The sequence below is a fragment of the Corvus moneduloides genome, chromosome 21, assembly GCF_009650955.1.
Source record: "Corvus moneduloides isolate bCorMon1 chromosome 21, bCorMon1.pri, whole genome shotgun sequence".
In the NCBI taxonomy this organism is placed as follows: Eukaryota; Metazoa; Chordata; class Aves; order Passeriformes; family Corvidae; genus Corvus; species Corvus moneduloides.
Window position 1 is genome coordinate 9899328 of NC_045496.1, and position 26027 is coordinate 9925354.

General features: G+C 49.3%; 2 protein-coding genes across 5 annotated transcripts; one reads left to right on the plus strand and one right to left on the minus strand.

Annotated features, from left to right (window-relative positions):
- The first annotated feature begins 72 nt into the window (after nt 1–72).
- SLC31A1 (solute carrier family 31 member 1) lies at nt 73–23870 on the plus strand. Of its 4 annotated transcripts, none has more exons than XM_032130598.1 (5): nt 73–155; nt 16564–16719; nt 18939–19011; nt 19394–19562; nt 20167–23870. In XM_032130598.1, exons 2-5 carry the CDS (start codon nt 16609–16611, stop codon nt 20366–20368), a joined length of 555 nt encoding a protein of 184 aa, XP_031986489.1. In that variant the 5' UTR covers nt 73–155; nt 16564–16608; the 3' UTR covers nt 20369–23870. The 4 variants fall into 4 exon arrangements, with proteins under 4 accessions (XP_031986489.1, XP_031986490.1, XP_031986491.1 ...); XM_032130599.1 differs by lacking the exon at nt 73–155 and adding an exon at nt 6264–6368; XM_032130600.1 differs by lacking the exon at nt 73–155 and adding an exon at nt 6548–7499.
- A 1447-nt stretch (nt 23871–25317) lies between these two features.
- Nucleotides 25318–25891, minus strand: CDC26 (cell division cycle 26). Its single transcript, XM_032130601.1, has 2 exons — nt 25726–25891; nt 25318–25658 (listed from the first exon to the last, which is right to left on the minus strand). Exons 1-2 carry the CDS (start codon nt 25804–25806, stop codon nt 25479–25481), a joined length of 261 nt encoding a protein of 86 aa, XP_031986492.1. The 5' UTR covers nt 25807–25891; the 3' UTR covers nt 25318–25478.
- Nucleotides 25892–26027: the final 136 nt, after the last annotated feature.

Here is a 26027-nt window from a genome sequence, read left to right on the forward strand (position 1 = left end):
GCGGGGCTTGGATGACGCGTGTGGGGCGGAGCCTTGGGGCTCAGCGGGCGCCTCGGGGGCGGGAGGCTGCGGTAGGGGCGGGGCTGAGGGGGCGCGGAGGGGGCGTGGTGTGGCCATAGCCGTGGGGAAGGCGGCGGGGTCGTGGCGGCCTCGCGGTGAGTGACGAGTGGGGTCGGGGGGGGTCTCGTGCTCCCTCCCCCCCCCAACCCGCCTGAGGGGGCCCCATGGCCGCCCCCCCTCCCCTCAGGCCGGGGCGCGGGACTTCGGGCCGGGGGGGCCCAAGGGGATGGGCAGCCCTGGGACGTGGAGGTGGAGGTGAGGGGCGAGCTCGGTGTGGGTGCGGACAGCGCTGCCGGGGCTCCGCGGGAGGCGCCCGGCCCGGCCCTGCGGTTCCCAAGGTGACAGCCGGGCCCCGCGGCCGCCGTGCTGCCCTTGCCGGGGCTCCGGGCTGAGCCAGAGGGCCGCGCATGGCTCCTCTGAGGGCCCTGCGGGTCCGTGGGGCGCTCGGGAGGGAATGTTGGGGACACTGGAGCGCTGCTGTGCTCCAGGTTTGGCTCTCGTGTCTCTGAGCTACCCAGGGACATCAGCAATGCGCTGTGTTCTTAACATCGGAATCCTTGCGTGGTTAAATGTCTGAGCTGGCCCGCCGAAGCAGTTTTCCACGTTCGCCTTGTACCTTGAGAAACACACCTTTCTGTTAGTTTGTTTAATGAGGTTTTTGTGGTTTGTTGTGGTTTTTCTGTGTTTTTCCCCTCTTGGAAAAGTGGTATCTCTGTGTGCTTTGTGAGACCCACTGGCTTTAATTCCACCTTAGATCCAAGTGATGTTGAAATGCAGGCAAACAATGCATGGGAGGTCAGAGTGGCAATAAGGGTTGAATAATTTCCTGGCTTTGAGTATTGGCACTGGTTAGAAATTTGTACTGTCAGTTACTTACTGGATGTTTGAGCAGGAAGTTGCCAGGTCTGTTGCAGAGCTGAGTTTGCAGTAACTAGGGAGGTTATTGCAACGATTGAGATATCAGGGATTCCATTTCTAAAAGGATAAGATAAAGGGGAGTGTTAAGCAGATGTATATTGTGGAATGTGTGATGAATTTAGAGTGAAACCTAGAAAAGGTCAGAATCTTATTTATGTTAAAAAACTACAATAATTTGGTGTAAATTTGGTGGGAGCAGATTGTTCCAATCTTGGTAAGGCAGGTGGACATGAACTTCCTTCCAAAGGGAAATGTGGTTGCTTGGATGAAGAGTTTGTTGCTTTGGCTCCTGTATTTTTATCAGGTTGATTGTCAAGATAGTTGTGTTTTTTAAATGGTGAAGACCCATGTGGCTAAGTCCTGGTGTGGCACTTCGGTTTAGGTTTTTTAGGTACAGGTATGCCAGAATATCCTGAGCTGGAAGGGACCCACCAGGACCATCAATCCTGGCCCTGCCCAGGACACCCCAGCAACCCCACCCTGGGCATCCCTGGCAGCGCTGTCCAAACGCTCCTGGAGCTCTGGCAGCCTCGGGGCCGTGCCCATTCCCTGGGGAGCCTGGGCAGTGCCCAGCAGCCTCTGGGGGAAGAACCTTTCCCTGCTCTCAGCCTGGGATAACTTCAGGCCATTCCCTCAGGACCTGTCACAGAGCAAAGATCAGAGCTGCTCCTTGGGAGGAGCTGCAACCCCTGGTGAGTTCTGACCTCAGTTTCCCCTTCAGGATGAACAATCCCAGTGCCCTCAGCTGCTCCTTGTGTGCCCTTTGAGACCCTTCACCATCTTCCTAGCCCAATGTTAGATCTATATATATTTCCTATTTTTTTTTTCACTGGTATTCAGCACTGGACAGTTTTAATGCCAGTGTAGTGGGGAAGAGGCTGTAGCAGCACATCCTGCAGCAGTCAGCAAGCATCGCATCTTAATCACTTGTCCTTTTTTAATTTAAGCTTTGTTCATAATTCTCATCTATATTTGAGTGTGCAGTGGGCTTGTGGTTCCACACAGTTCCCAGGCAGAGGCCAATTCTTCCTGTTGGTGCTCGAATCCCAAGCTCCAGAATGCTTACGAGTCCTGCTTCTTGTGTCCAGGTGGATGAAATGCTCCTCTCAAGTGTTTATTAAATTGGCTTTCAGTCTTTTTGATCTTAACTTGCCTCTGCTTGAGCCTGAGGTCAGCAAAGCTTTTGCAGGATTTTGCATAAGTAACCATATGGGATCTTATAGGGTAAGTTAGCATTCAAGTTAACGATCCCAAATCCTGTAATTTGTGATGTAATGTTTCCTGAGGCTTTCATCAGGCTTTGGACTCTGCATTTTTTTTCCCCTATCCTTCATTAAAAAGGGGGTACTGGGAATAATGTGTAAATGTTGCTGTTTAAATGAGAATTGGTTTTATAACTAAGGATTTGTTGGTGAAGCTCTGACTGCTCTGCTATACAATGCGAAACTAAAGTCATGCTTTTTGCTACAAACACAGCAATTGTTGGAATAAGCAGGTTTTTGCTTCTGCTCTCCTCCCCCCACCAAAAGCAAGGTAATAAAGAAAATATAAGTACTGGCAGGAGTTGCAGGCTCCCACACAACTTTGTGGTGAGAATGGAGAAATTTTCTACAACCGTTTCCTACTGAGATTTGGCTGCTTTTCATTTCATATCATATCAGATTTCTCATCTAGGCCAGGTTGTTAACTAAGCTGAGAGTTAGGATAATTTCTGCCAGTAGAGAGGAGGAATTAAATCACCTTTCCAAGTCACTTTTGCATGTTTGCTTTTTTATTTTAAAGGTATCATCCCTGCCACTGACTCAGACTTGCAGTGGTACAAGGACAAGGTTTGTGGGGTGTTTTTTTTTTTGTTTTTTCTTTTGAAAAGAGGTTTGGGAGGATTTTTCACTTCTCCCTTTACAGTGTAACTTCAAGGTTTGGATTAGTGAGACACTCTATCCCTGAATGAAAGCTTAATGCCTGAGAAGGGAGGGCATTGAGAATAATCTTTTCCAGTTTTATATTACAAGTAAATGACAAAATCTACCACGTTCACACAGTGAGTTTTGAGCAGGGCCCTGAGGAGTTTCCTTTCAGCTGGCTTGTTTTCCAGTTAGGCATTAGGTCCAAGACAGAACTTTTTGGTCTTTGAACTAAAATGTGCTATTTTCTCCTTTCCTTCTTGGTTTTTCTATTGGCTACGAAGACCCCTCTACCCAACAGAAAGCTGCCATGGTTCTGCAGACCTGCCTTCCCTGCCCTGGCCTGAAGGTCACCTGAAAGTTAGCAGGAGCCTGCAGCAGAATTTTGGGAAGTTGAGCTGAAGCACATTGCCAGCATGAACTTCTCCACAAGTCTGCCCGGAAATCACTGGGAGTCTTGGCAACTTTTTCTTAGGGAAGGATGAAAAAGACTCAATCTAGTTTATGTTGTTTTTCTCTGGGAAATCCAATCTTAGTTAATCAACTCCATTGCCTTTTGTTTCAATCTAATTTTCTGGAAATGTTCCCAATCGGGTCCTGAGGAACCAATGATTTTTTCATTAACCGTTTTCTTCATCTGAAAGCTGGAATCTGCTAATGCAACTGTGATTGCAGCCAGAACAACGGCTTTGCTTCCTGCACTTTTCCTCTCTGTGTATATAACCTTAGAAAATCATACACTTGCTGTATCACAGGTGTAAATGTCATTTATCATCTGATAAAAAGGTTGTACAAGCATATAATCTTTTCACTTTAATATTTATCTAAATGAATATAGCAGTGCATGGTAGCTCTAGAGCACAGGCCAAATGCTGTAAGTGACCAAGGCTCTTCTGTTCTCACTGCTTGCTCAGCATGTCCTGGTATGAAACTGGGAGAAAACTGGGAACAGAATACAGGTGTTCTGGTGTGGAACTCACAGTGAGTGCCCCAAGCTCTGTTCTGAGACTTCATGAGAACCACTTCACTTCCATAAACCTTCTTTTCCCACACTTACTCATTAGTTATCATGGATTCAGATCTCATTCCTCTGATGAAGGTAGAGGAGCTTGGAATATGAGCTTTGTGATATATTTAGCTGATCTTCTGGCTAACCTCGGTAAAGAGGAACCCTGACAGTCTTGGCTGTTCTTCTTTTCTAAGCACTGCCTCTGTTGGGGGAAGGAGTGTCTGGCAAATACACTTTCAGGTTTTTTTCACATTAAAGGTAATGTAATTGGACTTGCTCTGTAGGATTAAGAAGTGCTTTGAGGCCACCTGTGAGGTGCAGTGCACATCCTGAGCTAATGCTGTGAGCTCCAGAGAGCTGGGAAAAGCAGCTCTTGGAAAGGGATACGGCTCCAGCCTCCTTAGGGAGAGGCTCCTCCCTGTGACCCAACCTGCTCCTTATCTGATGTCTTTAAATGGTGGCTGCACTCTGGGTGGGAGAACAGCAGCAGCTCGTGCCACCCTGGCTGCTCCTGGTGGGATCTTCCAGAGGCTGCACTGGGAGCCAGGGATCCCCTTACTCACTTGCTTTCCCCTTTAACCTTCCCTGCTCCAAAAGGCATTCTACTGAAGAGACTCAAACCACTCATTGGCACAGCTGGTCTGCATTTTCAGGCTTGCACCTTTGACTGGAGAAGGAGAAACACTAACAAACGTGGAGCAGACTCAAAGGCAGTGCTCCCAGTAGGAGCCATCCCAGTTCACTCTCCTGCAGCCCTCGGGCAGTGACCGCAGCGCTGCCATCAGTGTGGCTCCGTGGGAGGGCATTTCCGATAGGTAAATCAGCCCTCGTACATCAAAGTGATAAGGGAAGTGGGAGCACAAGCTCCCGAGGAGCACACCCAGCCTCGGGATACTGTGCAAGTGAAATGCAATCAGTGTTGGTCTGGTTTTCTCAGCTCCCGTGTTTGTCTGAGCTCCTGGTCTAATGGATTTGACAAGAGACTGAGTCAGGATTTCTGGGTTCTCTGCCAGGACGGTTTTATACAAATCAACTTACCATTGGCTTTGATGCCCTTCATTAACTTGAGATAAGACATTATCTCACGAGGACGTGCTGAACTTTAGTGTTTAAGGTGGTGTCAGGTGAGACTGAAGTGTGTTGGAGGAGTATGTTATAGATACTGAAACCTGAACAGCTGGAAACAAAGCTAGTTGGGAGTTTCACAGCTGTCCTCATGTTCCTGTTACAGGCTTGCTTGTACTTGTAAAGCCGTTTTTTGTGCTCTTTTCATACAGGGCACAGAGCAGTGTCTGTGGGATCTCCTGCTGTATGGGTGGTAAAGCCTAATGCACTTACTCTGATTATTTTGCTTCTAGTTTAAAAAACCTCTTGGCAGCAGCATGACTTAACTTAATTTTCTGAATTCCTCCAGTAAAACCCTCCAGGACATCCTAAGAGCAGGATCCATGTGCACTGCTTGTCAGTTGATCCCTTTTTGTGTAACTCTTGCTTTTGATCTTGGTTGAAACCTCAGCCCCCACCACGAGGCCCCTTGTATTGCAGGGCACAGCACAGCTGTTCTTGCACTTTTTCTGCTTTGTCACTTTTTTTTCCCATAGCAGTTGTTGGCTCCAGCCTTCCAAGCAGAGGGGTCCCAGAGCCAGCTACCCCGACAGGGTTTGTCTTGTGCATAGTGTTGAAGAATTCCTGCACAATTGATGGTTTATCTGCCTTGTTATTTTTTTCTCACTTCCCAATGCTCCTAAAAACTGATAGCTTTGAAAACATCACATTTCTTCATTATGGGACAGATAGAATCACAGAATGGTTTGGGGTGGAATTACCTTAGAGCTCATTTTGTTCCGCCCCTGCCACGGGCAGGGCCACCTCCCACTGTCCCAGGCTGCTCCCAGCCCCAATGTCCAGCCTGGCCTTGGGCACTTCCAGAGATCCAGGGGCAGCCCCAGCTGCTCTGGGCACCCTGTGCCAGGACCTGCCCACCCTCCCAGGGAAGAATTTCTTCCTAATATTTTATCTAAACCTCTCTTTCAGTTGAATACTAAAATACTTAAATACTAATGGCAAAATAAACTAAGCTTGCTTTGTTATCCAAAAACAAGCAAACCACTAATACATCTGATAGAGATATGAATGTTTCAAATGTGTTTTGGTTAATGTGTTGGAAAGTAATCTCTGCAATGCACTTAATCAGATCAGGGAGTTCTAAAATCTCTTTGCATTTTTGCAAAGATCTCATGGGGGAGACTCAGGAGCTGCTTTTGCTACTCTGTGGATCTCTATGTGAGCATCCCAGTGCTCGGTCTGGTCCTAAGCTCATCTGAGCAGTAGTTAATGATTAGCCTTTGATAGAGATAATGATGTGCTTGTCAGCATTATGTGAGGGTTGAGAAACTTTGATCAGTCTCAGACTTGTTGCCTCTCTGGAGAAAAAGGCTCTCCTGGAGTCGGTGGATGGAAAACCTGTCTCTGGAAGAGTAAGTACTCAGCATTTTTTAGCTCTGAATCATTTCTGCTGTGGATTAGCAGCTCTGTGGCCATCCAGGGGTTTGAAAATGATGAAAAAGGCAGCTCTTTCCCAGAGTGATTTTTTGTTACTCACAGAAAAATTGTTGATGGCTCTCGTTCCAGCTTTCCATGCCCTACAGTCACTGCTCTTCCTGTCAGAAGAGTGTCACGAGGCCAAGGCTCTTCCAAAGATAAGTTCCTTTCCAGAGAATTGAGTTGATTGCTCTTTTCCTCTTCTTGATATTGGAGGTCTTCTACCTTGCTGAGATTGTATTTTCAGTGATTCAGTAATTTCAATAATAATTCTAATAGTTCAGTTGCATTTTCAAAAGGCGAATGTGCAGATGCTCTGTTCCATGGATTGAGGCTATGAATTTGTGCTCTGAACCCTTACAAGTATTTGCATCACTACCTGGAAGATGTTTATATGTCACTGTGCCATCCTATTGCTGTTTGCCAAGATCATGGATCAAGAGTAGGAAGGTGCCTCTGGTGATGGATATTTGGCCTTAACCATCTGCCAAAACAGAGGGTCGACTTCCTGGGCTTAATTAAAAACCCACTGGAATGGATTTTGCTGCTGGTGACCTGAGTTCTACCTTGCATTTTACTCATGAGCAGCTTGAGGCTTCTGAAAACAAGTGTTTGGAGGCACAAAAGAATTTGATTCTTGGCTGTGGTAGAACAAGTTCTTGTGTTGAGGGACAGTCGTGGATGGTGCTGCAAAATGAAATGAACGCGCATCCGTATCTCCTCTGCAAGAAAAGGCATTTTTCCAAAAGTCAGTCTTGTGAACTCTTAGGTTTTTAGTCAAAGCCTGCATTCCAGAGGTGACCCTGACATGCCAGAGTAGGAGCTGGAAATCCCGGGGTATCCCAGTGGGAGCTGACATCAACACGTGGCTGTTGCGACAACGTTTGACACAGGCTGGAACACGGCAGCTCCAGGGAAGGGGAAGGGTTAAGTGGCCACCTTAAAACGCTGTGTCTGCACATGGACACACTTCTGAGGAATAATTACAGACAAACAACTGCTTAAATATGAAAAGAAAGGAGTGAAGTGGAATTGCTCTGCAAGGATGCTTTCCCGTGTGGTGGAAGGTAATGAGTGTGTGGCTGTCCTGGACATGGAAAAACGTGTGTGCATTGCTTAAACCAGGGTGTCTCATATACATGTGAATCAACCTCCTAAAAATTAACCAGGAGTTCTGAGGTGTGGTTTTCTTGCTATTCAGAGTCTCAAAACACCTGAAAGCCGGTTCAGAACTTGTACAAGTGTTGCCTTTTCTGGGCTGAGTCTGATGATGATGTTGAAGAGCAGCCAGAGAGGGAGAATGAGCTGTGTGAAAATGGGCAAGTGGTGTAAGATGTGGGGATCTGTGAATCACCTGTGCTGGACTCCCTTTTATGAGGCCTCTAATAAACCAGTGCCGTCCATTTATTACCCTCAGCTTTAGTTTTATCTGCATGGGACAAAGGTATTTATGCTGTTGCTAGATAACATTTATAATGAGATAATAACAGATAACTCTTGTTCTCCACCTGTATTAAAGGCCACTAATGCACTTCTAGGACACACAGGATCACTTTTGCCCCTGAGGCCCTGCTTTCTTGGCAATGCACTTTTTGACTCTGGTTTCATTTTGTGTCTCCTGAGATTATTTTATAGTTTTATGGGGTTTAAGGCTTGAAGGCGCTATAAAATCCATCTGGTCAGAGCTGTTTATGCTGTGTAGCCTGGTGTGTGTCCTTCCCACTCCAGCAAACCACGGAGCAGTGGTTTATCAGGATTAACTTGCAGGTAGTTCCCTGTCTTGCATCCTGACATATCTGTCATTCCTTATAGATGGAATGCTTCTGCCTGTGGCTACTGAACATCCACAAACAATAGTCTGTGTCCTTACCCTGTGGACAGACACATTTTTGTGGGAGACAGGCTTCTTTCCGTAGGTGTACAGGTGGTGCAGGAGGTGTTGAACCTGCAGGAATCTGGGGGCTGAATTAGTGAGCACGATGAAGAATCTTGTATGCAAAAGGTGGTTTTCTTTTTTCATTTGAAGAGAAAACTCTCCCTTCATTTAAAAAGAGCTGTTATAGTAGAGGAATAAATGCTAGGAGCTGTTCTTGATCAGGGCATGTGAAATAGGAAGTGAAATTCTCCACTAGGCCTGGTTTTTCTAAGGCAGCAGAAGTTGCCTAATCTTACAGGGTACACATCTTGCAAGATGGAGTTTTAAATATTAATATATTTTTATATTAGAAAGTTGTTGAAGAGTATCACAAGGTTCAGGACTCTGTCCCATTTGTTCTGAGCTTCCCCTGAGGCAGCAGGATGGTTCCTGCTCTCTGGCCATATGGATCACATCTGCCTGGTCACCATTCCTGTGTTTGGTTGTGTAACAGCTGAGCAAAAACCGCCACTGAGGATAAGGAAGCATCATCTGTTTATTCAGGAACTACGTAATCTTGGAAAATATGGGTCACATGGCCCTGCTTTTCTGTCTCCTCTTCCCAGTGCTGACCCGTGTCTCCTCACTACTCAGCATCCTCAGTTGTCCTCAGCTGATGAGCGGGTGCTGAGAGTTCTAGCAGGAGCTTCCCAGGTGATTCCTGCCTGAGCACCACCCACCCTCCTGCTCCTCCATCCCAGCACGGCTCTTACACCCCTGCCCTTTGAGCCATTCTGCCTTATCTCTGCCTAAACTTCCTCCGTTCCTGCCAGGAAGGGAAGGCCCTCAGGTTTCTCCTCCCTGAGAGGTGAATCCCAGGGGCTTTGTGAGCTGGGTTTGTGTTCCTGTGTCATGCCTTCGATAACATGAGGAAGAGAGGTGAAGCTCTGATGGTGTGGCCTGCTGGTCTGCAGACCTGGGGTGACTGCTTGCTTCAGAAGGCTCTCACATGCCCAGGGAGTGCTGAAGTGCTTCTGTAGATGCCTCCTGGGGATTGCCTTTGATGGAAACTTGTCAGTTCTAGCTCTGAATTCACGCTGGCATTGGCTATAAGGAATTTTGGTGTCTGCCGTGCCTTTCCTCTGATGTTATCAGGCTTAGAGTCTGAGGTGTTCTTCTCTGCAGGATTGTTTTCAGCTGCCTTTCACTCCATTGGGCCTGTGGGTAATGACATGGTGTGTGCTTCACTTAATGAAGTCCAGTGCATTGTCCTGTAAAGAACAATCTGTCCTGGGTTATTTTTTTTTCTTGTTCAAAGATTACAGATTTCCTGAGGTGTCTGCAGAAGCTGGGAGATTAGGAATGACTGTCCCCTTCTAGGGAAGCCTCTAACAGAGAGTTTGCTATGAAAATAAACTCCATCAAAGGGACATTATTGTAGCCATGGCGAGAGGAAGAGCTCTGGCCCCTCCTCAAGTAACAGGGATTGTGCTGAGTGACTGTGACCAGCTTTGCTTTAGTTGGACAGCTGAGGGATGCTTTGATTCAGAGCAGAGGACAGCACCTTAAGGATTGAACATATGCTGATACTTCGTCATTAATTAATGTATATAACTGCATCAAGCTGCCAAATGATGTGGTGCAGCTCCAGGAAGTTTGTGTGAGCCTGGAACTGGAGTCCACAGTCTGGAACCGGAGCACTGTTTGGGGTTTTTGCCATGTCAGTGGGTGCTGTGTGACAGCTCCATGTGGAGGGGTCAGCCTGAGCCTTGGGGAAACAGCAGCCCAATAAAGAGAGGGACAAATGTGTATTGGTACAAGAAACACGAGGATTTGGTAAGAATAAAATAAGCACATGATGGCAGCCAGGAGGCCTGAAGGATGGGTGTTTGGAGGAGCACGTACTGCAGGGTGTGATTGTCAGCCCCAGCCCTGTGATCTGGCTGTGCTGCAGTGAACCTCAGCTCAACTCTGGCTTAAGGTGTCACCCCCAAACCTCCCTGTGTGGGTGACATGGTTTTGCTTCATTCTTCTCCCACATCCTGCCTGTGGGGTTTGTCAGGATCACCTTAATAAGGGTCTGTCTCAGCCTGGGCAAATCCCATCAGCTGTGGGCACGGCTCATGGACAGCAGAGTGGTTTTGATGTGCCAAAACTTTGTCATTGCCTTCAGCATCCACAGCTGTGCTATAATGGTTCCGGGTGGGGTCCTCAGTGGAGGATCAGATCTCCTGTGTGGATTTCTCTCCTCACAAAACCTGAAAGCCCTGCATGTCATTGTAAAAGCCCATTCTTTGCCTGTGTTGTACATTCCAGCTGTGAGAGCTGGGCTCTGGGTGCTTCCAGCTTGGCTTCCTGTCCCTGCTGATGTCCCTGCTGACTGCTTCCATCCTGGCATGTCACAGGCTGCTCAGGCATTGTCCCCTTTTGACCCTGAACACAAGATGTTGTCTGCAGCCCTGCTCAGCTCTTTTTTGCCCATTCTCTGCTCCCCGCACTGCACCCTGTGGCGTCTCAGGCTGGACATCCTGCAGAGTGCCTGTCATCCTTCAGAACTTCTGAAACCCATGGCTGTGAAGAGCTCAGCCTGCTTACAGGTAGACATGGAGAATGTGCCCTGTGTCACACTGTGTTCCTGCCTGGCTCTGCTCATCCAGCCTGAGTCCATTTTCAAGCTTCCGTGGTCAGGGACAAGCCCCAGGAAATGCAAACTTGTACAGCCTGACCCTCAGCGTGTATTGGAGGTGCTGAGCTGTGCCCTTCCCTTTCCCTTTATCCGAACCCCTTCTGGTGTGTTCAGCTTTTGGGAAGCCTTAAACTTCTGGGAAAAGCTTTAGGATGAGACTCTTAAGGTAGTGAGGCAGTACCAGGGCAAGCCACAGTTCTTCTGTGATCTCACAAACATTCCTTGAATTCTTAATATAGCTCTAAGAGTTCCTTCTTCAGGAATTGTGCAAGGGAAAAACAGAGGTGTGCAATTAAGTGTGCTGGGCACAGCACAGTCCCTCCCTGTGTCTCAGTGCCAGCCTGGGGTTGCTGAAGCTGCTTGGGAGAGTTCCAAGAGGAATTTTCACACTGGGAAACAGCAGTGTGTGTCTGTAACACGTGTTCTGCTGCATTACTGAAAAATGTAGTGTTTGTTCCCTGTGTCTTTTAAAGTGTGTCTTTATAGCTGGCCCGGGGTGCTGGGTGCTCCTACAGCATGAACAGGTAGAATTGGTCTGTCCCACAGTGGTGCCTTTAAGCAGCTCTGGAGCTATGCCCGGGATCCTGGAAGAATCACAAGTCCACCCATTTGGAAAGGAAGCAGTTAAAGGAGAAAAGTTTGCCAGGAAATTGAATAAACTAGAAGCAGTACTTAGGTCTCCTGATGACGAGCTCAGTGGAGCCCACAGCTAGAGCCAGTGAACAGAGCTGCAGTGTCTGCAGGCTCCTGCTTCCCTCCCACTCCATTTACAGCACTGCTAAACAAAAAAGGGATTGGGCTTGGGACCACAAGCTGGGAGCCAGTGGAGCTCGGTCTGCCAGGGGCACTGCTGTAAGTAGAGCACCAAGAACTCCTGGGTGCCTTTTCCATTCCTTCTGTGTTTTTGCTGTAGCATTCCTTTGTGTCACGCAGCACTGAGCCATATGTGATGTGTAAGCAAGAGATTTTTGCTTTTCCAGCTGGCTATTCTTAATTATTTTCCCTTCCCTTTCTCTCAGGAACTTTGATTTTAATTCTTAGTAAATATTACCAAGTCTTTCTGACTTCTTCAGAAGAGAGGGACCTCCTGACCCTGTTCTTGCTACCAGACGTGTTGGTGGAGAGACGCTGGGTACAAATCACTCCAGCTGTGCTGAGAGGAGTCGGGAGGGTTCCGAGCAGGAGCAGGTCCTGTGCTGGCCACTGCAGCAGCACCCTCTCTGTGGGACAAATAACTGCTCTAAAGGAGACTGAAGAGGTGATTTTTAAGGCTCTGGTCCTTTTGGGCAGAGCCAGTGGAATTAGTTTTATTTCTTGTGTTTTCTGAACTGGCTTGGGAAAGATGAGGCACTGCTTAGAAGGGAAGAGTTGGTGCTGTAATGGGTATTGCTTTAGGGCTCCAGTGTTAATCCTGTTAGACTTCTGATTTGGAAAGGGGCATAATTCCCTTGGAGTGTGACTTTAAGGAAGATCTGTTTGACACTGAGCTGATTGTGAAGTACTTTCTGGGAGCTTGGTAGATCCTTCCCATAATGTGTCCTGTTTCTGCATTGAAAGGTGTATTTTCCTTGGGTGTTTGCCACAGGAAAAACTGTGATTTGCTGTGAAGCTGCAGGGCTCTGGATGAACACAGCAGAAGCAATAGATTGGGAAGCTGTGGAGGGGCTTATGTGTAATGGCAGTGATCTTGTGGCTGAGACCTGCTTGAAGAGACTGCTCTGGCTTTGGCATCTCATCAGGTCCAGCTCCTTTACCTGCACTCATGTGTGCCCGGCCATCTCCTGCCTGTCCTCCCCTTCTCTGTGCCTTGGAGTTGCAAACGTGGCCTCCTGGTATGTGTGAGGTGAGGCAGCACCGTTTTTGTGTTGGTGGAGGGTGAAGGTGAGTCCTGGTGCTGACAGTTCGCTGCTGTCAGATCCTGATCCTGGCTGCACCTGTCCTGAGCCAGCCTGGTTTGCAGAGCTGCCACGGTGGCATTGCAGGGCTGGGACAGAAACCTCTGTGTGAGCAGGGCCTGCCTGAGGTCCTGCTTAAAGGAAGAGGAGTCCTGGGTGGAGCTCTGAGTCTTGCAGTTTTCCTTAAAAATCTGAGGGGTTGTGAAATGGAGGCTGTGGCTTCTCTCACCTGGGGTAACAGCACGGAGAGGGGAAAGAAAGAAGCCCTGAAGAATGTCCTCATTCCTCTCTCCTGTTCCTCCTGTTTGTTTTCTTAGGCAGTAGGTTACTGCAGAGCACAAAGTATCGCTCTGTGTGTGTCCCTTGTGACAGGGACACCCTGGGGTCTGTCCCCTTCAGGTGTTCAAAGTACCTGAGCCTGATGCAGTCGCGGGCTGTGGCAGATCCCTCTCCAGGGCTCCGTGCTCAGGAATCCACTGCAATGCCTCTCCCTCTCAGTGCAAACATCTGGAGCAGGCAGCAGCCAGAGATCAAGTCACCCATTCAGACAGAAATACCTGCTGAAGGCTGGCTTTGTACAAGGCTAAACCTATTTAAAGAATTTACAGTAATAGAAACTGGGGGAGGGCCAGGGGGGCAGATTTTTTTCCTTCAGGTATGGAGTCAGCCTTGTTAAACCACCACCTTCTGGTGACACACAGAGCTCCACATCTCTGTCAGCTTGTTTCTTAGGAGTTGTGCGAGCCAGCCAGGGATTTGCTGCTTGGAATATTACACACCCATTAACCTATTGCTGCCCTGTATATTGTTTTTTACCTCAAGGTATAGATAGAGATCTCCTAAGTTGTAAATCAGACTCTGACTGTCCACTGGAACTGATTTCTTTTAAAACAGAAATTTATCCACTGTTTGTTACCTTCAGTGACACAAAACACAGCTGAAGTGGCTCAGATGAGCCACTGATTTCCTCTTAAGCTGCTTAATACCCCATCCTTTCAGGATCTCTTAAAATGTCCTTCAGTGTTGGATAACTGCAGCAAGAGGTTGGATTTGGTGTTGGAGCACTGGGATAGCAGGGCAGGAAGGAGCTACACAGGTGAGGGTTAAACTTGCCTGCCCAGCCACAGGCAGCCACTGCTGAACACCTGATTGTATTCTTTGTTCCTACAGAGTAAATATCCTGAGAACACAGCCACTGTTTCTCCCTTTCTGCAGACAAATGATGATGAGTGAGAAGGAAAGGAGTGAAAAGCTGACACAGCCCAGCCACGAAGGCAGTTTTTTCATCTGGTAACCAGCCAGGGCTTCTGTGGAGCGTTTTGGAACCTGCTGAGCTTGGCAGGAATGTGAAATCCTAAAAGGAATAAATAATCATTGGACAGTAGTCACTAGTGAGGATGTTGTATCCAAAGGAAAAGCAAAGGATCAGTCAACTGAGAGGAGAAGAGGGAGGAGACAGAGGGGCAGCTCCGCTCTCTGCTCTGTGGGACAGGGACAGCACCCAGGGAGCGGCTGGAGCTGGGCCAGGGCAGGCTCAGGCTGAGAGCAGGGAAAGGTTCTTCCCCCAGAGGGTGCTGGGCACTGCCCAGGCTCCCCAGGGAATGGGCACGGCCCCGAGGCTGCCAGAGCTCCAGGAGCGTTTGGACAGCGCTGCCAGGGATGCCCAGGGTGGGGCTGTTGGGGGGGTCTGTGCAGGGCCAGGGGTTGGACTGGATGGTCCTGGTGGGCCCTTCCATCTCAGGATATTCCATGGTTCTATGATTCCAGGAGATTTTGGCTGGGGGAGAGGGGAAGTTCTTGTGTGACGTCTTTCCTCTCACTGCACACTTACCTTTGATCCTGTGCATAAAGCACTTGGGCTATTCTTCTTCCTTCCCTGATGCAAAAGACAATTTGATGTTTGTGTGTCTTGGCAGAGGATTCCTTTCCCAAGTGTTTGTATTTTGGGACTGCAGTTCTGGAGCCTGAACGTTTCAGCTCTGGAACAGGATAATCTTCCAAGCTGTGCCATATGGAAATCACGCTGGGCATTCTGCAGGTGTCCCTTGGTGAAGTGTTTCTGTGTCAGCTGAGCTGCTGCTTGCATTGGTCTCCTTTTTATCTCCCCATAAACATTTTTCTGGTCTCAATATTTAAGCACAAATCAGGGGCAAAGTGAGCTAAAAAATCTTAGCAGAAATGTGGACAGGGAATTCATTGTGCTTTAGCCAGTACCCTTAGATTCCATGACAAGTTACTTTCCAGGGGATTATTGTGAAGTCGTCTGATGCAATAAGGGATGGGGTACAAACTTCATCTGCACAGAGATGCAGAACATACCTGAGCTGTGGGTTCCTGGTGTTGCTAATTGGTGCTTCCCTGCATTATTTAATTTCAGTGTTTGCAGGGTATTACTTCTGTCTTTCTCTTGAGTCCCTCCCCAGCAGTGCTGACTTAGTTTCCTCATCTTCCCAAATCTTTTAATTTCTCTCATTTCTCTCCTTAATTTAACCCTAAAGCCCTTAGATATCACCCCTGTCAGGGATGCTCCACGGGGCTGCACTGGCACTCATGTTCTGGGCTACCAGTGACCCCTGCTCAGGGTTGCTGTCACATTGACCCAGCTCCACCACCAGCTGCCTTTGGGGGTTTTATTTGCTATTTTCAGTTTTGAAAGCTCTTCTAGAGTGTCACTTCCTCTCTCCAATCTAAATACAGCCATGCCTCCCTGTTCAAACACCATGCTGCCTTTTGACTTAAAAAACTGAAAAAACACACTTGTAAACTCTTATGATGGTTTATGCGGAAGGAAATAAGTCTCATTTCTTTCTAAACTTTAATTTGATAAAGTGTCCGAACTTTGCTTTTTATTTCACTTGGTTTTACTTTAGTGCAGGACTGAAGTGGGAGGGTACAGATTATTCCAGGCAGGGCTCAGCAGGACAGATGCTGTGCTTGCAGGACTGACTGGTATTCCCAGGTTATTTTCTCTCCCATTGCTGTTTCTACCTGATGATGTTCATTTCCCACCAGCAATTGCCAGGCAGTGCTGGGGCAGAGTGCAGCAGCCATGCCCACAGCTAACCATGGATTTTTATTTATTTATTTTTAGTGTGCCCAGACATCCCTGATTTGTGGTAACCAGATTAGGGATTGGGACTGGCAGTCTCTTGAGTGTTTCTCTCACTGTGGGTAATGTGATTAGAGGGAAGATGTGGCAATGTAAAGCTCATGGAAATGAAATTGGATTGCCTGTGGCTGTTGCAGACCTTTCCTGGCAGTAGGTCTTGTACCAACTAACACAATTTCTGTGTTAAACATGTTCCAAATAAAATGCATAACTGTCAATTAAGAGAAACTCCATAATCTGATCTTTAGTATATGCAATTTAAAGTGGTGATTGTGATATTTTTGCCTCTTGCAAGACTGCACTTGGGAAGGGGCTCTGTTTTTTTCCTCATGTAGATAAGAAATGTTCCTTTATGCTGAGCACTTGTCCCCAGGCGCCACCTCAATCAAATTAGGCTGCAGAGGGACACACCTCCTTTAAACTGTCCTGCTGTGTGCTCTCTGTAGCCAGAGCAGGAGCGTGGGGATGCTCCAGGAGTTTTCCAGAGGCAGCAGTTCTCAGTGGCTTGGAATATTTTCTCTTGCAGTAGCAGTAGAGAAACCACATTCTGTTTAGAAAAGGGCTTCATTTTTTGTTTGTTTTTCAGGGTCCCACTTTTCTATGTGCCTTTCTGAACCGCTCTGTCCTCAAGATGTCTCACCACATGAACAGCTCCATGCTGCCAACCTCGCATCCGCCTGAGCATCACCACTCCTCCACCACAGCCCCGGGACACAGTCATGGACCTGACATGATGATGATGGTAAGTGGAGAAGTCAGGATTAACCAGAGAATTTTTCCTTGTCTGTGGTTCAGAGTAACTTGTCATCTTAAAGACTGTGCTCTTGAGAACTGGGAATTAACCTGAGCTTTGGAAGGTGGGAATACTTCCAGGTAAAACCCAGATCCCATTGTGGGTCTTCTGGAGTGAAGGAGCAGCATGAGGGGATACGGAGCAGGAAATGGATTTCAGAGCTGGAGATCCTTTGGCAAAATTGTCTTCTCTTGCAAAAACCTTTCCAGCAGCCAGCCTGGTGTCTGCTTGACAGCCAACTAAGGGCAGAAATGCAAAGCAAGCATTCTCCTGCAGGAAGTGGATGAATGGAGTTCTCTAGGCTGGCAGTGAGAGCCCCAGGCAGCCCTGAGAGGATTGCCCAGCAGCGTGAGGGGCTCTGCCGAGCTCCCTCTGTGCCCGTCCCTCCTGAACTCTCAGAGCACGCTCGGTTTGGGGAGCAAAGCACTGCCAGGGCTCTTTGCCATGTTGGCATTAAGGCTGGACTGGTCCTGATCCCTGCTGCTGCAGCAGACTTTGATTCCAACAGGTTCAGACTTGTGCATTTGGCATCACTGGGGCTTTGCAGAGATCCTGGCCAGAGTTTCCATGGGGATGGCCATAGGATCAGTGTTTGTGTGTAGCCAGTTCTAGGAACTTTTTCAGCTTTTTCTCCTTTGCCTAAATACTTTTGGAGTGAGTTTCAGATTATTAAAACATGTCTGTTTCTGGTTAAATTTCAAAAGAAGGGGAGAGAGGGCACATTTCCATTTCAAATGAGAATGTTCTCAAGGAGTAGATTTTACAAACCTTCAGTTGGAGTTTGTGTGCCTGAGGAGAGAACCAAGAATCTCTGCTTCTACTTCTATTGCAACCAGTGTCACAGCAGGAGAAGAGAGCACTAGAACAGCCTTGGTGAGCATGGCCCACGTGGAGCTCTCAGTCCAGCACTGCCACTACTCTCCTTGTGAAGCTCTTCCCATCATCTCACAGCTCAGTATTGGCATCCCTGGGCCATTACTTTCCATGAAAATGTCATTTCTTTACACATGTCAAGTGTTCCCTGGATAGTTACAGGACCCTGCCTTGCCCTGCAGCTGAAAACTGTGAGTAATTGCACAAGATTTTGAATTCATACTGCAAATAAATCTGTCAGGGAAGGCAGTACATAGGTACAGCATCTTAGGTAACAGACTGAGTACATTTAATGTGTGTTTTCCCATTCCTCACTGGCACCAAGTAACAGGCTCAGGCTCAGCTGCAGTTCTTTGATTTATGTGGCTTTTGTTTTAAATATAAAGACGTTAAATTCATTGAAGAGATGAAATTACTCTCTAAAAGCTATTTTACAGTAATTTCTGCTCTGGGGAAAAATGAGTGTCTGCTGATTCTTATGGATGCTGAAATGAACCATAATTCTGAGCTTCAGCAAATAACTTAATTAAGCAATGAGGGAAGTTCAAAGAGAAGTTCCTCTTGGTTGGTCAGTACTTGCCATGTGAAAACACTGTGTGCAGCTGTGCCCAAGACATGCCAAGCTGTATTTACCTAGATGGGAAGTTTGTATCACCTCCACTGGCCTGGGGATCATTGATGGCTCCCCTTGCCCTTCACTGTGCAGGCTCAGGAGCCCTTTTTTTCACCCATGGAAGCTGCAGTCCTGCTTTACCTCCTTGTGGTAGCTGTGTTTAGGCCTCTGTTTCCCTTAGGATATTGGGAATTCCATAGGGAGACAACTGTGCTGGCACAGTGCAGGAGGGGAGCAGAGGACTTACCTGTACAGCCCTTACCTGCATCATACAAACAGAGTCAGAGTGGGGAAGGGAAAGTGCCCTGTCCCCAGTTCCTGAGGGGATGGAAGGCGAGGAGGAGCTCCATGAGGACATCCCCGATCCCTGACTGCTGCTGATGCTGAGGGGAAAAGGAGCTCCAAAAGCAAGGAGAAGGCACTTACCTGGAGTTCTGTGAAGGACAGGGCCTCCTGCCCAGGGCTGCCTGAAGGAGCTGGGAACTGGAACATCTCATCCCTGTCTCACCTGTGTGTGTGTTACACCAGATTTACTGGAGACTTTCTTGGTGTTTAGGTGGTGACCAAATAAACTCATTTGAGTTCTTGTTCTGATACAAACCCCATTGCTACACCTTGCTGTGAGCTCCATCTTGGGATGAGCTCTTCAGGCTCATTTTGGTGTTCTTTGTGTTCTGGGCAGGCCATGACTTTCCACTTCAGCTGCGAGAATGTGCCATTGCTGTTCTCTGGACTTACAATCAATTCTCCTGGAGGTTAGTAACACTGTCTTGTGCAGTCCAAACAAAAGGTGTACAGTTGGTGTTTCAGGATTCATAGTTCAGGAATTACCCTGTTCCTTGTGCTAAAAATACATGGACACGCTGTGTTGAATCCGGTTTAAATGGCATCTGTGGGGTGAAAGAAAAAAAGATGTTCGTACAGTTCAAGAATTTGGTTTTGTTAGCAAAAGTGATTGCTGGTTCTGCTTTATGGGTCAAATTGCAGTGAGTGTCTGGCTAAAATTCCCATTTCCCACCTATCTATGCAAGCACACAGAGCCATGGCCTATGCAGCACAGTGGGGCTGTTCAATCATGCAGTGACTCTGCTGACACATTTTCTTGCCCAGAGACAATAATGTTTCCTCTCTTGTCAGAAATGGCTGGTGCTTTTGTGGCTGTCTTCTTCCTGGCCATGTTTTATGAAGGCCTTAAGATCGCCCGGGAGTGTCTGCTCCGTAAATCCCAAGTCAGCATCCGCTATAACTCCATGCCAGTGCCAGGCCCCAATGGCACCATCCTGATGGAGACACACAAAACCGTGGGGTAAGGATTGCACTTCATTCTAAAGCAAAGCTCTGCAGGTGAAACTGGCACAGAAGAAACTTTGTGCAGCCAGTTTTGATCTCTGGAGGGTGTCGTGGCTCCAGACTGGGATGCTGCGTGGCACTGGAGGATGGGGGACACCTGGGCACCCTTGAGGATGGAGACAAAAGGAGGAAAGCAGCAAGGAGCCAGATGAGCTTGGGGTTTTTGTAATGCATGTGTTTGGGGGAGTTCTCAGGAACAGAGTTTGGGTGTTACATCCAGTGACCCCGACAGAAAACACTCAGGATCCTTTTGCTGACAGGTTGTCAAGGCCTCTGTGCAGAACAGGAGCCAGTCCGCTGTTGAATGGGGGGGTAAAAGAAGCTTGGTGGAGTCTGTTTCTCAGCTAAAAGTTGTGTCCTCCCAGCAAGCTCCGTGCTTGCTTTGCTCTGTGAGCAAAACCAGCTCCAGGTGCCAGCTGCATGCAGGAGTCCCTGCCCAGGCTGGTGTCACCTTCTCTGCCATCGCATGCCCACCTTGCTGTCCTGGCAGCTTTCTCTTTGGGGATGTGCATTTCCCACCTGTCCTGTGTTTGCTGACTTGTTTGGGTTTGTGTTCCCAGCCAGCAGATGCTGAGCTTGCCCCACCTGCTGCAGACTGTGCTGCACATCATCCAAGTGGTGGTCAGCTACTTCCTCATGCTGATCTTCATGACCTACAACGGGTACCTCTGCATCGCCGTGGCAGCGGGAGCGGGCACCGGATACTTCTTCTTCAGCTGGAAAAAGGCCGTGGTGGTGGATATCACAGAGCACTGCCACTAACACTGGATGTGCCCACAGGCCTCTCTACCCCACTGCTCCCTGCAAGTGCAGCCAGCCCCGAGGACTGGAGCATTCCTAAGCTGCCAAGAGAATAATGATAAAGAAAATCAACTGGAGTTCACCACAAGTTCCTGGAGGGGTGCAGGGATGTGAGGAGCTGGGACACGCTTCTCCCCTTGACTCTTGAGAGCCCCTTCTTGGCCAGGATTTGCTTTATTTTTAGATTATGCTGTGATTGAAATTAGTTGGCTGACAGAACCGTAGAAATTATTGTTTTAAAAAGAAAACCATTTTATTTTTAAATTGTAAATGCTCATCAGTGGGGGTTTAATGAACAGTAGGAAAAGATCAAAGTTGCCAATAATGTGTGAATGGCTGTTCTAATTTTGATTTTTTTCAATGTGTACATAATGCCAGGGGAGGAGATTGCCCTGGCATTGTGGCTTTTGGGGCCAATGACACGTTTTGCTCTAGGACTCAGCCTCTGAGGAAGATTTGGTGCTGCACATCAGACACGCTCAGGTGTGTTCTGGTAAGGGAGGACTTTGACCCAAGGATGTGAGCTGTGTGCTTCAGGGGTTGGATGAACCTGCCCTCCAAGCCCACCAGAGGATGATGATGAGTGTTGTTAATCTGATGTATCCAGCAGCTTTACTCAGCCTCCGGGGAGAACACTCGAGTTTGGCTGCTTTCCCTTCCCAGTTATGGAGCAGATGCAGGATAATAGTTCTGTATTTACAGGGCAAAAAGCTTCTAAATAAACCATTGAACCCACAGATACTTCATGTGGAACTGCACCTGGATGGAACTAGAGCTAAGCTTTGGGTTACTAGGACTGGCTCTGTAAATGAGGCAAGAGCTAAATAATGATTTCATGACACGAAAGTTAAACTGGCTGAAGAAGGTATTCCTAGATGGAGGTGAAGGGGGAAAACAACCATGTTCCTGTAAAGGAGAGATTTGGGGAAGAGGAGAAGGAAAATAAATACAGGACTACAGCAGCCTTCCGTGTCTTCTCAGGTGAAATTTGGAGCAGTGTGGGCTGATAAAAAAGTATTCCTGACCCAGATGACTCCTCTTTGTCTTAATAATCACAGTGTGCCCATGCTGGAGCTGCAGGTTCTCAGTGCCAGGGGGGGACAGGTGCTGTGGTGCAGTGAAGAACTCGGTCAGTGCTGTGGGCTCTGCCCGGTGCCCAGGCGGGACAGGCTGTGAGGGGGCAGAACCTGCCTGGTGCCAGGACAGGCTTGGGGAGCAGCTCTGGTGTAGCACCTGGATGTTAATAAAAGTTGTGCAGAGTGTGGTGCAAAGCTGGAGTCTTCCCTCTACCCAGTTTGCCCAGTTTGTGCCTGTAACTGGCTGGAAAAGAAGACAGTGGGAATTAGAGAAGGGCCCTGAGAACAGGCCCCGCTTTCAGACTGGGGCTGGTGTCTGGGACATCATGAGAACAGGGAATCCTGCTGGGATAAAGCCTCTGGGCATGCACAGGAAGGTTTTTTCCTCTGGAGATGCTGCTGGTGGCTGCTGGCAGCAGCTGTGTGAGGAAAGCTGATCTTTGGAATGACATTTTTTAGCTCCTGAGCCTTCGAGGGTGAGGCCATCCCTGTGTACATGGGTGCTCCACAGTGCTGGTGCTGCTGTCCCTGCACAGAGCCCACCCTCCCACCCTAAGGAAATCCGGTACTGCTGCTACCAGGACTTGAATTGCACCTCCTGAAGTCAGCCCTCCTGGGCTGATGCCAACTGTTTATTTGGACATCTTGTTTTCTCTGGACAGTGTAAATAGAGAATAAAAGGAGCTGAGTTAAAAGCAGGCTTAGGTTCCTAAATAGCTGCTTTCTGTAGCAAATTCGTATCTGGGTGAAGGAGGCAAAGTTATTTTCATGGAAAAGTTCTAGCCACCTCCTGCTGAGAGACAGGAAAAGTGCTTCCTTCCCCAGTCTGATCTTTGAAGGGAGTTCTGTCTGGGACAGAACCTACTGCTGCCCTCTCTGCACCTGTCACAAAGGTAAAACTCCTGTGCCCTCTAAGCAATCATGGGAGGGGAAACCTGACCCTCCCCATCCCTGGAGAGCTGGGAGGAATGTTAGTGTTGGACAAAGAAAATGGACAATCCCTTCCCACTCCTGCTGGAACTGAGAGGAAACCTGAGTGTTTGTCAGAGAAAACGAGCTGTTAAAAGCTGGAGATGGTGGTTGGTGGGGTGGGAGGTTTGCACTGCAGGGCTTGACCCTGAAGGAGCTCAGGGTGACATTGCCACTGCTGCCGCTGGTTTTTCTGGAAGGGGCTGGAATTGTTGCCATTACAATCACAGGTGGAGTGAGGAGTGGCTTTGTGTGGTGACCTCATACACCTCTTGCTGTGTCTTTCTTTGAAACAGAAGCTGCTTGGCCTCACCTTGCTTGTCACCTTTTAGCCATCTTTCTGTGTATCCAAGTGACCAGACTTGAATTCTCTGAGGGATGACTTGGGGATCAGGCTGTGGCTCGTGCAGTGTCAATCTGGTTCTTGTTAAGCTTTTCTGCCTCGTTCTACTTGTACCACCTTTGCCCCTGGAATTGTTTCCCCACCAGGATGAGCTCCCAAGGCTCATGTCCTGCCCATGCTCTTCCCACAGAGGGTACACAGCTTTCTCCAGCATGCACTGAGAAGGGACACTGACCTAGCAGGGGTCACCTGGGCAGGAGTGTCTCAGGTGCCCCAGCTGCTCCCACAGCCTGCACGAGGGGTGCTTTGAGCACCCTGGGCTGCCCAGGGAACGTCAGAAGGGAAGCGGCTGAGGAGAGCAGGGCGAGGCTGTGTCCCCTCTGCTCCTGAGCTCCCTGATGTGCAGCTGGGGAGGGGCATGTCCAGGCTGCTCCCTCCTGCCATGGCCATGCTTTCCTCAGTTAATGGGACAATCCAGAGAAGCCACTGACCTCCCCGTGTCCCAGCCTCCCCCTTGCCACCCGGTGCTACCGCGGTGCCTTCTCAGCCCGGGTTGCTGCGTGCTGTGGCAGAGCCTGAGCAAAGCCTGAGCTCCCTCTGGGTGGGATTGGCAGCTCTGGGGCAGCCCCAGCCCCTCTGCTGAATGTAAAGTTGTCCAGGTAACACGGGAAGGGGAGGGCTGGAAGGATTTCCAGACCTGGGTACATTAAATTCCTGTGTTGACACACATGTAGCATGTTTGGGTGTGCTGTCCTGCTTGGGGGTGACATCCTGTGCGTGTCTTTGTATCCTGATGTTTGCTCTCCACACGCTGTGCCTCCGCATTGTCATCAAGGGGGGAGCACAGAGCATCTAGGCTGTGGCCCTCAGCAGGCTTTTGTTGCTTTTCTTTGAGTGCCTTTTGAGTTTGTCTGGAGCCAGTCCCACCCAATCCAGCAGGATTTCTAGTTTTGTTTACAGTGGACTGTCAGTTTTGTTTTTACTCTTGCTCTTTGTGGCGGTAACTTGTCTGATGTTACTGTGAAAATCAAGACTCTCCTGTACATAATTAACCAATAAAATAGATTGCATTTTACTGTGGTGGGGGTGTGTTTTGGGAACAATCCTCAGTGCATCCCTCAGAGGGAGCAGCAGGGCCCAGTGTCCCTGTTCAGGTGCTCTGGGATGGGAGTGAGGAGCAGCATCCTCTGCGCCTCCCCAGCTTCCAGGAATGCACCCTGAAGCTCCTGGAATGGGAATGTGGGGATTCACTGAGAAGTTTCTGTTTGTTCCAGCCCAGTCACACTTTGCAGTGTGGAATTGGTGCCTCCCAGATCTGCCTGCTCTGGAGCAGGAAGAGTTGGGGAGAGGAGTTTTAGGGAGCTGCAGCAACCTCCTGAGCTGGGGCCTGCTGGGAATGCCAGAACAGCAGAGCCATCTCTGATCATTTTATGTTGTGTTAGACAGGAACAGCAGCTCTTTTCTAGGCCAGGCTGGGGCTCTTTCCAGTTGGAAAAGTTCGAAGTTCTGTACATTTTCCCAGCCTGACCTGAAATTTGATGCACCTACAACACAGGAAGCCTGAATTTGACTAACTCCAGTTTGGAGCATTGCTTGGAACACTGAAAAATCAGAACTGGTCATTGTGCTGAAGATGGCAGGAAGCAGCCCTGGCCAGAGGCAGGGAGAACCTCCAGCTCCTGAATTCCCTGCAGGTGTCCTGGGCCTGCCCTGCTCCTTCCCCAGGCTGCAGGCAGCAGAGTTCCCTAAACACCAAGAAGCTGCTCAGGTTTTTAAGTTGCTTCCTTCAGCTCACCCCACTGTGTGCCAGACTCCTGGGTGGGCTCTGCCCCAAATCTTACCTCACCCTGCCCAGGCAGCTGATGAGGGTAAATCCAGGGACCTGCTGAAGAAATCAGTGTGCCCCCTTGGCCTTTTCACATGACACTATCCATTGGGAACTATTTGGTGAGCTTTGATCTGAGCAGCAAACAGCCCTGAAGCTCCATTCCAAGGGTGACAAACCAGGGCAGCTGGGGTGACACTGAGCAGGGCTGAATGGAGGTGGAACAAGGAAGTATGAAGGAAAAGTGGCTCAGAAAATACAGGATATCATTCCACATCCATGTGCCCAGTACGTCATCCAGGTCTGCAGCCATTCCCAGGGCCCAAACCACATCCCAGCTGTGACATGGACTGGGAAGCAGCTCTGGGACATGGGTGAATTAATAGATAGGGGATTCTTTCCTGGCTGCCTCAGGAAAGGACAGAGGCACCCAGAACCGTGGCACCTTTATCCCAAAACACTCATCAGGCACTTCCAGGACCTTCTCAGTGGGGTCACCAGCGGGTAGAGCTGGAGGTTCAGGTGGCCCCACTCCACTGTCTGGTTTAAAATCACGATCCCAGAGGATCCTCCTGCAGTGTTTTACCCCCCTGCTCAGAGGAGCAGGAGACGGGTGGTCCAGGTGTTCCCATCCCCACCTGGTCACTGCAGCCATTTATAGCAGCTCGTGGGATTATTATTCTTTTCTTTAAAAAAAAAAAAAAAAAGTATTTATTTAAACCAAAACACTCGGCCAAGGGGCGTTCATGGGCATGTTAACCAAGCTTAAAAACCAAAACTGTAACAGCTCAAAGGCGGAGCGGCGAGGCCCGTCCGGCTGAGCGGGGCCGGGGCTGGCGGGGTCCCGGGGCAGCCCCGTCAGAACTCGAAGGTGCCGAAGTGCGCGGTGCGGCCGCCGGCCTTGGGCTGCGGCTTGTACCCGATGCGGTCATTGATGAGCTGCTCGCGGCTCTTGTGCTCCGTGCCCAGCGCTCCGATCGCCGCCGCCTCCTCGCCGCCCGCCGCTGCCTCCGCCTCGTCCCGCTGCTTCCTGCGGCTCTGCGGGCGAACGCGCCGGTCAGGGCCGGGCGCGGGCCGAGCCTCCCGCGCCCGGCCCTGCGCGCACCTCCAGCTCCTTCCGGACGCTCTCGAACTCCTCGATGTCGTCCAGCTTCAGCTCCAGCCGCGTCGGCTTCCGACGGAGCATCGCGACCGGGGACACCGCGACCCGCGCCAGGCCCGAGCGCTCCCGCCCTCAGCGGGCCCCGCCCGCCCCGCCACACCTCCCGGCATGCTCCGCGCGTCCCGCCGCCCCCCCCCCCCCCCCAGGGGCACTGCATTTCCCGGCGCGCCCCGCGCACACCGCTTCCCTCCCGCCACACCTCCCGGCGTGCCCTGCGTGTTCATCCCTTAAAGGGCGACGCAGTT